This window comes from Hylaeus volcanicus, chromosome 2 (assembly GCF_026283585.1).
Source record: "Hylaeus volcanicus isolate JK05 chromosome 2, UHH_iyHylVolc1.0_haploid, whole genome shotgun sequence".
NCBI classification, from domain to species: Eukaryota; Metazoa; Arthropoda; class Insecta; order Hymenoptera; family Colletidae; genus Hylaeus; species Hylaeus volcanicus.
This window is the reverse complement of record NC_071977.1, coordinates 2,222,498-2,237,223: the sequence shown is the minus strand read 5'-3', so window position 1 is coordinate 2,237,223 and position 14,726 is coordinate 2,222,498. Positions and strand designations below refer to the sequence as shown.

The 14,726-nt window shown below is 39.8% G+C and overlaps 1 protein-coding gene across 1 annotated transcript in view; it reads left to right on the top strand.

The window, feature by feature from the left end:
* The window catches only part of LOC128872715 (neurexin-3b), a 347,065-nt gene extending 341,271 nt beyond the window's left edge, over positions 1 to 5,794 (top strand). The window contains exons 19-21 of the mRNA XM_054115691.1: positions 1,370 to 1,663; positions 2,809 to 2,987; positions 5,372 to 5,794. Coding sequence (XP_053971666.1) covers positions 1,370 to 1,663; positions 2,809 to 2,987; positions 5,372 to 5,551 — 653 coding nt within the window. The 3' untranslated portion in view covers positions 5,552 to 5,794. The remainder of the gene's footprint in view (positions 1 to 1,369; positions 1,664 to 2,808; positions 2,988 to 5,371) is intronic.
* Positions 5,795 to 14,726: the final 8,932 nt, after the last annotated feature.

The window sequence follows — 14,726 nt, the reverse complement described above, 5'->3', positions numbered from 1 at the left end:
TTTAGATAAATAACCCTTCGTCTTAGTCTTCATTGTGTCGCATTCTTCATTTCACTTTCATTTTAAATACTCTTCCATGTGAAATTTAACATGTGTAATTTATTTTAGATAAATAACCCTTCGTCTTAGTCTTTATTGTGTCGCGTTCTTTATTTCACTTTCATTTTAAATACTCTTCCATGTTGCCCGAAATGCCAGACCACCGAAAAGTCAAGGATTGTTACGTGTCAGCTGACGCAGTGAATTCGCGTCGATAGAGAAGGCCTTGATCGATCGAATGACCGCGTCAGGAAATATTGCTGGTTTCAGAGTCTCTGCACGCGCGCGGGGGTATAACGCAGATGTGCAGGCAGCCTGAAATAATTTTCACCCCCTTCCCGTGGCTCGCGGGGCGGAACTGGCTAGGTTTGAATTTATGGCAGCGAAAGGCAACGCGATCAGTCGAACGTGCGGTCGTCTCGGCTCGTCGAACTCGTATGACGGAATTTCGAATCCGCTTCGCGTCACGTGCGCTCATTTTTTAACCGGTGACATCGCTTCGCAGCAATTTAGGCGACTCGTTCGTTACTTTTCGCTCTTTTCTTTCTACGCGTGCCTTGGGTCCGATTAAAAATTCTCTTAAGAGCTCTGACGGTTTAAAATAGTTCAAAAAAGAAAAAAAATTCCGTCGTAGCATGGATCAACATTTAGCGACGCAGAATCAAGAATAATGTTGGATTCAAAGTTGCACAGAATCTTGAATGACATAATCATAGGCTTCAGGATGACGCGAGGTTTGGTATGATGTAAGATCTAGAATAACGTAAGATCTTGGGTAACTGATGATGTAGAATGGCGCAGGATGTAGAAGAATACGGAAGTTAGATTTGCTAACAAGAACGAAACTAAAATGAAAACCTAGGTAACTTGAGAGTTAAATAAAAACAAAATTATACGTAATAAATGAACCTAATACAAACGTGTCGTAAACCTTGGGCTTTACTTGTCATTTTTCGATTGAATTAGAGCGACACGTATATTAGGAAAAATAAGTCTGAGGAATTAAACAAGGGTTGTCATTCATTTCTACCAGTTATCCCCGCGTTCCTTGTAAACGGGTCGATACCTCGATTACTATCGATCCTACCGGACGTATGTATAGAACAGAAGAGTTGGTAAATTTAATTTTCAACAACTTTTGTCATGTACTTTTTGATCGCGGAAGGAACGGTAAGCGTGATATCGTTCCTTTCAGCCTCGGCGTCCTCCCTTAAATCTAAACCTACCTAAACCTACTACTATTGATAGAATAATATAATCAAAACGAACACTACGATAAGTAGCTGACTGACATGACACTGTAACTGACACCGGCACTTTCTCGTTGCAGGTGGCGTGGAAAAATCGCAGTATGGTCAACTACCGAAGCAGATACTTAGTAAACACGGTTTCGAAGGGTGTCTCGCGTCGTTGGATCTCAGTGGCGAGAGCACCAACCTGATCTCCGATGCGGTGGTCCCAAGTTCCCTGGTGGAACCCGGCTGCGACATGTACGCCAGCCTTCACGCTGGAAAGAAGTGCACCCACGACCTGTGCTCAAATCATGGCACCTGTGTGCAACAATGGGACAGTTACACGTGCGACTGCGACATGACCAGTTTCACCGGGCCGACGTGTAACGACGGTAAAGATGAATATTCAAAAATTCCTTTCGCCGTTCCTATTCCTCGACCTCGGATACTTTTGCACTTTCTAAACGCCTACTGTACATCGTGGAACCTGGCTCTTTGTCTAACCCGAACGCGTGCAAAAGCATCTGTTTATTTTATGATTCTATTAGTCCTCGCTTACTTCGAAGTGTTTTGTTTCGAGCAGAAATGAAAAATGTGAATTTATTATCGGTTAGTAACTTTGAATATTTATTCTAAATTTGTAGAGTTTTAAATCAAGTTAGAGTTTGCTTTTGATGCAAAGGTGCAGAGTAACGATATTTGTAACGTAATCTAGAGAAAGAAAGCGCCGGGCATGTTTCTTAATTCTAAATAATTATAACGTTTCAAATGGAATAATACACTTGCGAGATTTTAAAATGTCCTTTCGCGTGTATGTCGTTAAAAATCTTGAATCTTTTTAATCCTCTCAATATACATATATTCATGATATTATCTATTTCTTTAATTAATATTACTTTTTAATATCGTCTAGTGCCCGATAACGAAATTTCACGATTAAGTGCATCGCGTAATTCGTGCCGCTACCTTTCGTACCAGCCGAGCGAAAATTTATTAATATTTTTTTTTATAGAAAACACGAGCGAATAACGTAGATAAATAGCATAATAAATTTATAAATATCGCACAAAAACGTAACATCGGTACCATTATCTCTTCAAGGTTCCGGCTTTTAAAATGGTGTTTATTTGTTTGCATATTCCACATTAAAATGCAAAATACCTTTACTTTGTCGTTCCACGGTGCGCGACGCGGCCAAATAAATTTGCCTATTTTATGAGCTGCGCCATAATCTGATTACTTGTATCTAAAGCACTCGCGTTGAGTGCTGGCCACGTCGCGGCTCTAAAAACACTCATCATGCATCAAAATATTTTTTTAAAAATTGTTGGATATTCAGCAAATTTCCGGAATAATATTAATTTCGTTAATAAAGAGAATGTCGCTCGATACGAAGTATTATTCTTTGAATTCACTCTAAATGTAGTTTAATTTATTTCGAGGCCTCTTTTATTCCTGAATACCTGGATTCCCGTATTGATTATTAATTCATCCGATCCGTTCTTTCTGATAAAAATATGGAACATCTCTGTTGCAGAGGCTGTGTCTTATGAATTTGGGGCGGGAAGAGGAATTATCACGTACACTTTCCCTCCCGACCGAAGGCCGGAAATGAAGAGAGACACGGTTGCCTTGGGCTTCGTCACTAGCGTAAACGATGCCGTGCTGCTCAGGATGGAATCCGCCGACAGCGACGACTACCTCGAAATTGAAATTGTTAGTAGCGACAGCGATTGCTGTTTCAATGCTAATCAATTTAAATAATTAATAACTAAATAATTAATTAGTTCTAAATGGTAGACAGAATGACTCGTCGCCTTTAAAGACGACGTGATTCTGGAAATACTACCTCGTAAGTTAATAACAATCCTCTCGCAAGGTCCGATACAAGCCTTGTCTGTTTTAAGAAAAATAAAGAACAATAGCACCTCTAACTGATCAGAATTTAGGACAAATAATATCAGTCGAGCAACATACGAAACTGTGAATATTTGCTCTGTTGTGTACATAATGATAAATTGTTAAAGCCAAAATCAACTAGAGTTTTCGTAGTACATATTGGTAGTAGAGATTACCGCTAGATTAAAATGATTCAATAAACTCGAAGGTTCGAGTCTTATCACTATTCCAATAAAGTCGGCTGCATAACTACAGAGGTTGATATAATTGTTATAATTGTTTTGTTTCTGATTATTTCATCTAATACAAGGTAATATATTAGACTTTGATGCGAATAGAAAGAAAGTAACGTATCGTCGACATTTCGATCTGTTTGTGGTGGTCTTCGGGAATATACAAAATTCATTGTTTAGGTCAATTCTTTAAAAGAAGCCAATTTTAAACCAATTTCTTTAAAAATTACTTTCGGGCAGTCGACATACGATTTGCGTAATTCGCATATATTCTTGAAGAGGATCACAACAATAAATACATATCTTTTTTTATTTTTTTATTTCCCCATCAAGATCCTATAAGCTAATAAACACGTGATATTAGTTCATGCTAGAAAAAATCTATGGTTCGAACTGTTTTACAATAGCAACATATGCTTACGACAGTCCCTATAACAGAAATAGGTACAGTAGTCTTCAGGTTGTCACTCAGTTATACTTACTATTTCCTGAAATTGTTCATACACAGAATAAGTAACAGAATTGTGAGAACAAATCGAATTTGTTAATAAAATTCGAACGTCCCTAGTATAAGTTTTGTCATGAATCGAATGTACATAATAAAATCGAAGCGGAGAAATGTAATTTTTATATACATCGATATTATCTATTAAGAAAGTATCTACTAGTGTTTAAAAATAAATATATTTTCCAGAAGTGCATGTCGTTTCAAGCAACTGAAAATCCGTGGGATAATTACAACTCTTTGTTGCAAAAAGAAACATTTATAATTACACGTAAATTTTGTTGATCGTATGTCAATACCAGACGTGGTAATTTTTCTCCGTAAATTACAACGCTTTGTTATTAATTTACAATTTTATACAATTTTTTAATATTTTTGACGAACTTTAAAAAAACCCTGTGCGAGTGAAAATTATGCCTCGTAAGTTTGATTCATATCGCACTGGAAATGTTAACAAAATCGAACAAAGTAGGTAATGTTTTGTATTTCGTTGTTTATTGTCTCTAAATATTCAAATTGTTATCCGAGCAAATATAAAGACATCGATTTCAAGAGCGAAAATAGATAACAAATAGTATTCGTGTCACTAGCGATAAAACCCAATAATTAAAGCCATGAGAACAATCGTAATCCACTTGATTCGATAGAAACATGCATCGAACAGTAAGGATGCAAGTTCGAAGCGGAACACTCGCGATATTAATATATAAGATGCATATTAAATGTACAACAAAATATTTTGACAATCTGGGAAGAAATGGTTGAACAGTTTAATAGTTTAATATTTTAGGATATTTTAATTCTTGAACTGTGTTATTGGTGTTTATGTATGAGAAATAAGGAATTACGAGAATCTTCGAGCCGATGTATACAATGATTAGAGGCTTGAAATTCAAATCAATGCACGCAGTTATCATTAAGAGAAAAATAATAGATACTTGGGCTGTTCTATTCGTAGTTGTTAGTCATTTGAAAATTTGAAATTAAATTCAGAGGAACATGCTAGACAAATTTACCCTAAACAATATTAAAAACTCTTAATTAGTTAACTTCCAATTAAAAATATCTTCATTGAAAATCGAAGCACCAATGAAACCTACTATTTTATACTATCGATAAGAGGAGCAGGATAGAAAGGGACTAATAACAAATAAGAAATTCATGTATACAGTACTACCTTGCTTATGAAGCAAAACTTTTAGTTAAAAATACTTCAAATGGATTCACCATTACCAGTTTTCGTTCCTTCGTCCACTGTCCTCCTCAAACCTTTTGGGTTCACCCAATTCTAAGAACAAATTCTTTATTCATAATAAAAACAAGACAAGACGAACTCTTGTACCTCTCTTCATGAAACCTGACTGCCTCGACTTGTTTTCAATGAAAGAGGCAATACTATAACTAGAAACGTAATAGTTGCAGCGATGTTCTAATTCTATGAATGACACTTGGATTGTTTCCAGGTGGAAGGCAACGTTTTCGTTGTTTACAACATGGGCACGAATGACCACCCGATCGGCGAGGTTGGCGTGAAAGTGAACGACAACCAGTATCACATCGTAAGGTTCAACAGGACGGGAGCGAACGGCACGCTGCAAGTCGACGATTACAATCTACAGTCCAATCATCCGACCGGTAAGTGATCGTCTTCCTTCAATTTATTATTATGTACAGCTTCACCCTGGAGAGACTGTATGCAAATTGCGATTAAATACAGAGCGGGCCACGAAGAACGAAACAGCAGAATTTCTTGTTTCGATTTAAAGAAAGATATTTTGCTGAATAAAATTTTTGATGGAATTCAAAAACTTTAAAAAGAGAAATATGACGAATATTTTGTATTGGAATATATTCTCAGCGAAAAATGTACAAGTTTCAGATGTATTGTTTTCTTCTTGGTTGTAGAAACGACGTGACGTTAGAAAAGGAATGTTTCAAGTATTTACGATAATGGAAATACATAATTAACGTAATAATCCATTTCTTATGGCTCGCACTGTACATCGCGGTCCAGTCTCAATCATCGCGGTTCTACGTAGAAATTTGTGGATTAACCGCGGAATCGTTGAAACAATCACGGTCACTCATTAATCCGCGGTTTGGTGTCCAAATCATCTCCCGTGGGAATTGGAATGGTTTATTGGACCACGTTTGATGCCACTCCATACCAGAGATGAGCAGACCTTTATTCGAATAACAGATGACGATTGAAACCAGCATGGTACTCGTTTAATCGAACAGTCCAGTTTTTATTTCATCATTAAATACTCTACAATCATTCTATATAGGTAACTCTAGAATATCATTCTACAATTAATTGAATTAATCGATAATACTATCCTATCCTCAACTAGTATCGAACGCTAACAACTTTGCCTTTTCTTCGATGTGTAACTTGTACTTCTACCGACACAAATACAGAGCACTAAAAGCAGTATAACGCCGTGGCAAATTTTATAAACTATTATTTACACATCACTGAGTACAAACAAACTACTCGAAAGTACTTCTGTATAATTTATTGCGTATTTAAAGTCTTTTTTGATATCTGAGGAAGTGTCTGAGAGCCTCAACTGTGTAGGCAAAGACTGAACTTGGACTTTAAATAACAGTTTCGACGAAGGAACAGCGAAAGAGACGAAACTATGAACGCTCAAGAACGACTAACTGGTAGGACAGTCTCTCGGGCCCCTTTATAAGCTTCCCTCGTGCGATGGGCCCCATGAGCGTGGGAAACTGGACCCTCATTGGTTGCTTGTACGATCCCACGTGCTAACACGTTTTCATGGATGCATCGTTTATGGACATTGGCGTTGGCCTGGTCGTCATTCTCGTGGGAAATTGATTACGATTCCCTGAGAGCGATTGAAAGCTGCTACTTACTTCCAGATTATTGATAGAGCAATGTTCGTGGAATGCGTAAACGGATACATCGTCACGTACTCGTCGAATCAGGTCGATATCAGAGATATGATTCAAAGAAAAATTTTAAACAAAATTTACAACAAAAACCAAAAGGTTACGTTCTTTGTCGATATCGACATTGATAGAACAGCGAAGATTAAACTACGCTTTAGATATTTAAAATGCTTTTTCGAACGATCCGGAATCGTGTAGTTTTTGTTCTATTATAAAGGATCTTCCTAAGAGGACTTTTATTAAACGAAACATTTATATAATTAATACGATTCAAAATAATAGCATCGAGATACTATGAAGATCGAAGGATCGCACGAGCTCCCTTATTCGATTGTTTATTTAGGGTGTTTGGATCCTAGGACGCAGGTGCTTCAGACATTCGTGCGACAAAAAAAAAGTGAAAGCTAATTATCGTGCCTTAGAAGAGTAGGACAACACAATATCGTAGGGAGCTCTCTTATTCGATTGTTTATTTAGGGTGTTTGGATCCTAGGACGCAGGTGCTTCAGACATTCATGCGACAAAAAAAAAGTGAAAGCTAATTATCGTGCCTTAGAAGAGTAGGACAACACAATATCGTAGAGGTATTTTCCAAAAGTGCCCCTTGGACTCGTTCTTGGGGACCTAGGCACGCCGGTCTCCTATTCATTAGGTAAACCTCTTAAGCTTCGTAGGAGTATTCGATAGAAAATGTCGTTGGGTGTTATCGAGGTCCATGGGGCCAAGAACACTTTCGGAAAATACCTCTGCGACATTCTGTCGACCTGTTTCTTCGGGACACGATAATTGGCTTTCACTTTTTTTGTCACGCGAACTTCTAAGGCACCTGTGGAGTTCGACCTTCCTAATTTTACGACACCCACGTTTCCAGTTCATCGAATACCTCTTGCAAGATTTCTCGAACAGAGAAACCTACAGCGTACTTCAACATTTGATAGAAATATTATTCTCTTCGGAATTTACAAACTCGTACAATCTTCGGTTTTAAACAAAATTAAGATACACGGGGTGAGTCACCTGACGTTACCACCTCAAATATCTTTGTTGTCTTTACAGATACATCAAACATCACAAGGACGAAGTCGAATGGTTCGATGGGGTTCAAACGATGCATGAAACATTTTTTTTTAAGATATCAAGGTCACCTGCATTTTCTTAAACGGAACCAGACTTTTCGAAACACCTGCAATGATGGTCTCTCTCGTTAGAAATTCAACGACCATGATTACTCAAAGTCATTCGAGGTCACCGTACACCAACAGATTTATTCGACGCAGTTCCTCGAACTTAAAGAAAAATATTCCTCGAACTTAAAGAAAAATATTCCTCGACTCTATTTTCTGTTCGATAGACGATGGCCAACACTCGAAGAAAAGAATCGGCCGCCATTGCTCCAAAGTGTCTTCGGAAATCTTCCTTCGATGCTTTTCTGTTTTCCTGGCCCTCGTGGGCATGTTAATTGGCTCGTAGAATTTTCCCACGACCCCCATAAATCGCTGTCACCGAATTTCAATGATTCGGCCGTTTACTACGCGGCATTCCTAATAGCCTATTCCGTTCGTCGTCGCTAACGAGCGTTTTTTATCGTCCGAACTGATTCGTAACGTCGGAGTCATCGTCGGGAGCGAATTCGTGGGTGGAAAAATGCTGCCTCTTGGAGGTTCTGGTCCCCTGGAAAACTACCTATCAGGAATAATAAACTCTTTCTCGTTGATCGCGACCGACGAGCTCCTCGAGCTTCGAATGACAACGTTCTCCTAGAGGTGTTCTCTCACCCGACCGGAAAATCGTGTTACGAATTTCAAAATTTCCTTGGGACGCTGTTCCTCTTAAATCTCCTGACTCCCTGTTATAATAAGGACCGTTAATTGGCTTTCACTTTTTTTTCTAACGCGCCTTTTTCCCCTACCACTCGATTTCTCGTGCTCCTGGTGCTCTGGTATGCTCTGCGTTTAAAGTTCGTTTTTTTTTTTCTGTTGGTTCCGATTGCAAAGCTACCAGACGCGTTTATCCAATTAGATCGTAATTAGGCTGCGCGTCGAACGGATGTCAATTAACCCGCTCGAATTTTGTTTAAGGATACTTCTCGGCGCTTCTGATTCCCTTTCACGCGTCTACTCGAATGTCACCGACCTTGTCGCGAGATCAATTAGGGGGAGGAAGGGCTTCCGGGCTTAGGGCCAGCATAGAATCCTAGTAACCCGTACTTCGAGAAGTCCCTTTCACTTTTTCCCTGAAAAAAAGAGATTATTGTTAAGCGCGATGGTCGAGCTTAGAGACGAAACGCTAGAGCATCTGTGAACTTCAAATTCAACTTGAGTGTATTTGATATGTGGATAATAATGGAAACTCGAAGTTGTAAGTTTTTATGGAAACTACTGTGTTTGAGGAATATACTGTGTATATCATATTAATTCAATTTGAATCGGAATTTGAACGTATTTATATCTCTTTCCTTCTGTTTAATTGCTGAAATTCCTCTCCACGGAAATTTTACAAATTGAAAACGCGCAAGGACTCGTTAGGAAAAGTCTACCTCCAGCATTTTACTGCGGTCCCGATAGCCGAGTCGGAGATAATTGGTATACCCATTAAGCGGTCATTTCCCTCTTAATTTCTCCCCCTGACCTTTCCGCTCGGTCGTTTCTTCGGCCGGTCTAAATTTTCCAAGGGCAATCAAGTTCCGAGCATTCATTCATGGACCGAGCCGAGACGTTATACTCGACGAGACTCGTCAGGATTTATTTTCAGTACCCTAATGACGATTTTGATGAATGTCGATAGTACAGAAACTCGTAGTCGTTGCTTTTCCTCTGGAATTTTGAAGAGTTAGATGATAGTTAGGTATAGAAATAGAAGATAGTATTCGTTGTGTGTGTGTTTGTGTTCAGTCATTTGTAACTCCACTTTAAACAGATATTGTTAGGTGCCTTGAAATAAAACACCAGTTAGATAAGATACTATTTATTTTTATGGTTGATCGAGCGAGAAGAGAACCTTGTTGTGCGAGTGCCGAGTTTTCTATGTTTTTCTATGTTTTTTTGATGGTCACGGACAGTTAAGGGCCTGACCCGACCTCTCTAGAATTTTTCGAGAGAGAAAGTTTTATGGCTTTGCCTAAGAAATGGAAAGTGGACACGTTGACTGACGTAAGCCAGTCTTCTAACGATATATCGCGTATTCGAAAAACTTCGTTTCTTAACCATTTGCGTGATTTCATCGCATCGTTCTGTTATTGATCGACCACAGCATCTTTGACGTCAAAATTTTCATAGAGCATTTTGTCCGTAAACACCATAAAGTTCACAAGCCTGCGTAGCATTCTCGAACCACGAAACGCAACGAACTTTTTCGAATATCGAAAATTTTTTTTTACCGAAAACATGAAAAACCAACAAATTTGTTTCATCGCAAACCTAAGTAGTTTCTTACAGAAAACTACGCGATCCACGCGCTTAATACAGTACAATAAACATGGGAATGCTCGGAACGGCATCGTTGATCGATACCTGAATATTTTTCTACTCGACGAGTCACAATTTCCACGCTTTTCCACCGGGAAATTCGCTCCGTCCGAGATTCCTCGCCGGTCATGTTTCCCTGTTCTCGCAAATAGCGGAAACGATAGATTTCTCAAAGAACCCTTCTCGGAATTGCGGTTAACGCGCCTACAGTATGCTGCCCTGGTGGAAAAATAAACAGGATGCCAATAAATACATGTATACAACCGCGAACGGGAATTTTCACGAAACTTTGGTCCTCAGAAAAACCCGCGACAAAGGGCGCTCGTAATTGTTCGCGGGCGTAATTTATGATTCGGTTTTTCCACGCCTTGGGAACGGGGAAAACTCGAGTTTCCGGAGGAGAACGGTGAATCTAGGCGGCCTTATTGACGGAAAATCGTTAACGTTTTCCACCGTTTATACATTCCCGGTCACTGACTTTCCGCCTGCCGATTTTCCGCGATTTTCCGTATTTCCAGCCTGAGCGAACCTGCGACTTTCGCGTTCTTCTGTGTCCCTGGTCGAAAAACAAACAACGCAATGCTTGCTCTATCGAAACATGTCGTCAAGGGCGGACGGTAGCACAGCGGGTAGCGTAGTCGACTATCACGCTGATTTTTCATGGTTCAATTAGGGTCGGAGTACGGAGGGAAGCTTGTTGGCTTAAAATAAGGAAAATGATACAAAATAAGAGCGTGGGTAACGATGGAAATGTATCGCAAGAAGGTATTGGTCCAATCTGTTGGATACTCCGACGCCCAGTCCAACTTTCTCTTGAATTTAGGATCGCGCGTGAGGAACGGAAAAACAAACGTGTTAGTCACGGTCCTTGAATTTTCCCCGAACGTTCTCGAAGAAGGTCCTCTGTCCCTTAGATTTTTAGAACCAAGGGTCAAGTCGAGTCTTTCCCGAGACCTCGTCCAGTAATTTTCGTCCAGTAATATACAAACTCTGTTCTTAGTCAAACGTTCCATTTACAACAAACTTGTGGTGCCGTTACTCGGGGTCACATCAGACGTTATGTGTGTAATATTAGGTTTGGGGAGTATCTTTTAACAAATTGCATACTGTGGTGTAGGAACTTAGTGAACCAATCGTCGTCAACAGTGTTTGGTTTTTCATATTTAATCTTGTCGTTCCTGTCGTCCTAGGGATCATTTACCTGTGCCAATAAAGCAAAATAACTGCTGTTTCGGTTTACGACCTCGCAAGATCCCTGACACCAACTACATTTATTCTAGAAACCTCTTTAAAATTTACCAATCGTATCCAGCGTTGCTTTCTTTCTGTAATATCTCACCTTTAGAATGGATTTATTTAATTCCTCAGTGAAAATTCGTGTCACCCATATGTGAGTGACGCGACAGTGAACGTGTTAAACACCAGGGTCGGAGTAATTTCTCAAATTCCAGAAACAGGTAAATGAATAAATAAATAAATATTCCTTCGAATAATCTCGTATTATTAATCTCTCTTTATTAAAGATCTCCCCACCCTCGACGAAGCAACCATTTGAAATAAATTCTAACAAGGCGTCCCTTTTCTCCAGACCTTCCTCGTTTGGTTGATCCATAATCCCCTGGTGGAAGTTCATCAAAAAGTGGCGCGGCATCCCGGCCATCGTTGCTGAACCATGGCGAATACCCTTTCGAATTTTCGGGTTTCTCGGCAGTCATGGTATCCTAGTGAAGCATCCCCAAAAAGTAGAACATTCGGTGACGGAAGGTTCGAACGGGGCCACGAAAATTGTCTTCGTCGTCCGGGATTCGCGTTCTAATATCCTAATACGTTGCGAGATGTTAATCCGCTTGATTAGATATCCACGGTTACGCTCGTAACGTAATCGCGCGGATGAACGAAGAGGCGGAGTAATTATTTGCTGGGCAAACTCAGCACGCGGGGTCCCCCTATGGACGCTATGGTGATGCTTCCTTCGATATTATGGTATCTTGGGACTTATGGTGACGTCTATGGTGTTTCGCCACCATAGGGGGCTGCATTCGGATCGATACGCACCCCAAACACGAATGGAAATCCCATTATTCCGGGAACGGTCGTTTTAATTGTTGCTCCCGTGAAATTTTATTACTCGATTGTGTATTTCTAAACGTTGTATTTATTTTTAATGTTTTATAGCTTCGTTTAGTAACAAGAGAATTTCAGTCGGATCATAACGTATCGTTTCGTCTTGTTATTAATGCTCCTAAAAGAAATGCAATTTCGAACGAAAGAGTATTTTGTGGCACAGTTCTCGAGATTATTATGTCCAGTTCGATTGCGTCAATGAATTCCGAAGGGGGCCAAAGTAAGATCGAAACGTGGGATTGATAAAAGGAATCGTTACTAAATTAATCAATTTATTTCGATATCAAGTAATCAAAGATCTGTTATAAAAGCAAACTCACGTTTCGTATTCATCGCAGAATCGAAGTTCCAACGATACCGAAATTATATTAAAGATCTTTGGAAACGGGATGATGAATGATAATGATCACCGCGGACCACTGGGAAGTTCTGGCGCAGTGAAAACGAGAAGGGAGAGAACAAAGAAGGGGGATAAAAGAGAAAGAGAGACAGAAAAGGGAGAGGGAGGCGCATCTAATTTGATTTAATTAGAATAAATTTGCTTGCATAAAAGGCAGCAAGTAGGGGCATGCTCCACGCCGACCATATTAGCCTGGTAGCTAAATTTATCGAATTATGCGTAGTTCGTTCAACTCGTATCAATTGTGAATTCATCGTGGACGTCCAGCGATTCCCATGGCATAGTTCGTTCGTCTTCTTGGTCTTAGTTGCAATCAATTGTTTCTTTTCTCTGTGAAAATGTTTACGAACATTATATTCGATTCAATAATTAATAAACATATACTCCAAAATATTTACTCCGAAATACATAGACGCTTTGTTTATTCAATATTATACAACCATTTCTACTCGCTTGATTTTACCGAATTTCCTCAGGAAAGTTCATTTAAGAGAATTTAAAATATCGCAATGTTACATTCGATTCTCGAGCATACTATACGCAGAAAATGAATTATATTGATTTAGTTACCGTTGGAAAATATCTCCAGCTGTTGATATTAACCACTAGCGACCAATTCACCATAATTACTCCGTTTAGCAGATCAAGCTGAACTCGATAAATTAAGAGCTTCATTTTTGGAGGCTGTTTAATACTTTTCCTGCGAACCGATTGGAACATATTCAAGCAACAAAGCGTATATAAATTTCATTAGTAGTGGTAAGGGATAACAAAGGGCCCCATTCCACGAGGGAAATATAAAATGGAAGATTCGCCATACTAAACCAACAATCATGCTTCCTGGGCGTGGTGAAAGAGTTTCGATGGCCCCCATCGAAAAAGAAGGCTCTGCTCCTGTCCGTTCATGCTTCCCTTGCCCCTAAGTGGTACGACCTTCGGCGTGGACCCTTAACCCTTTTCGTTCGGGCTAATTAACACCACTCAGCGAGGCTCGCGATCGTTCCAATGCAGTCTACAGCACGTGGGCGTCGAACTATCGTGTCACGGTGGGGAGAGTCTGAAACGTAGGTGGGAAGCGAAGAGGTTTTCATGGCAACCATGAAGCACGGTTCCTCTGCGTTTATGGTGTTCTGGTACGCGAAGCCACATAGCTTTTGTTCGTGTTATGACGTGCTTCGATTAAACCATTAGGTAACCGGGCCACTAGACCATACGGGACCATCGGGTGGGATCTCCCAAGGGATGACAGACGATAGAGTGAATAGAATAGAGTGATTAGGACGAGGACTCGGTCGTTCTCACCTTCCCAGAAAACTATTTACCTTTGGAAGGTTTCTGAAGGACATTGACGCTGACGTGTGCACAGGTTTTGTACGCATGCTGTGTAATAAACTGACTAGTTCCAGTAGTAATTGGACTTGGTCGACTTTGGAAAACAGTGAAATAGACCTGCATGACCCAGACACCGTGACAGATAAAACACTTCAACTACATATTTACCTCTAAAAGGTTTCCGAAGGACATTGACGCTAACGCGTGCATAGGGTTTGACTGCAGGTTGAATCGCTGTACATAAACTTACTAGTTCCAATAGTTGGACTCGGTCGACTGTGGCAAACAGTGGAATAAGCCTGCATGACACTGTGGCAGATAGACAACTTCAAGCTCGTTAGAAACTGCCAAAAAGTGTCTCGTTTAATGTTCACCAAACAATAGCTTCAAGCAAGGACCAAAACTTGACAGTCTCAAACATAGACGTTAATTCACCCTAATCGTCTCGACTCTTATACAGTCAATTAAGGTATACAAAGAAGGAAGGATTGTCTGTACGAATCAACTTTATTTCTTCAGACTACTCGATAATCGGACTCGATAATCTCGAACACCAATCCTATGCTTGAATATATTCGT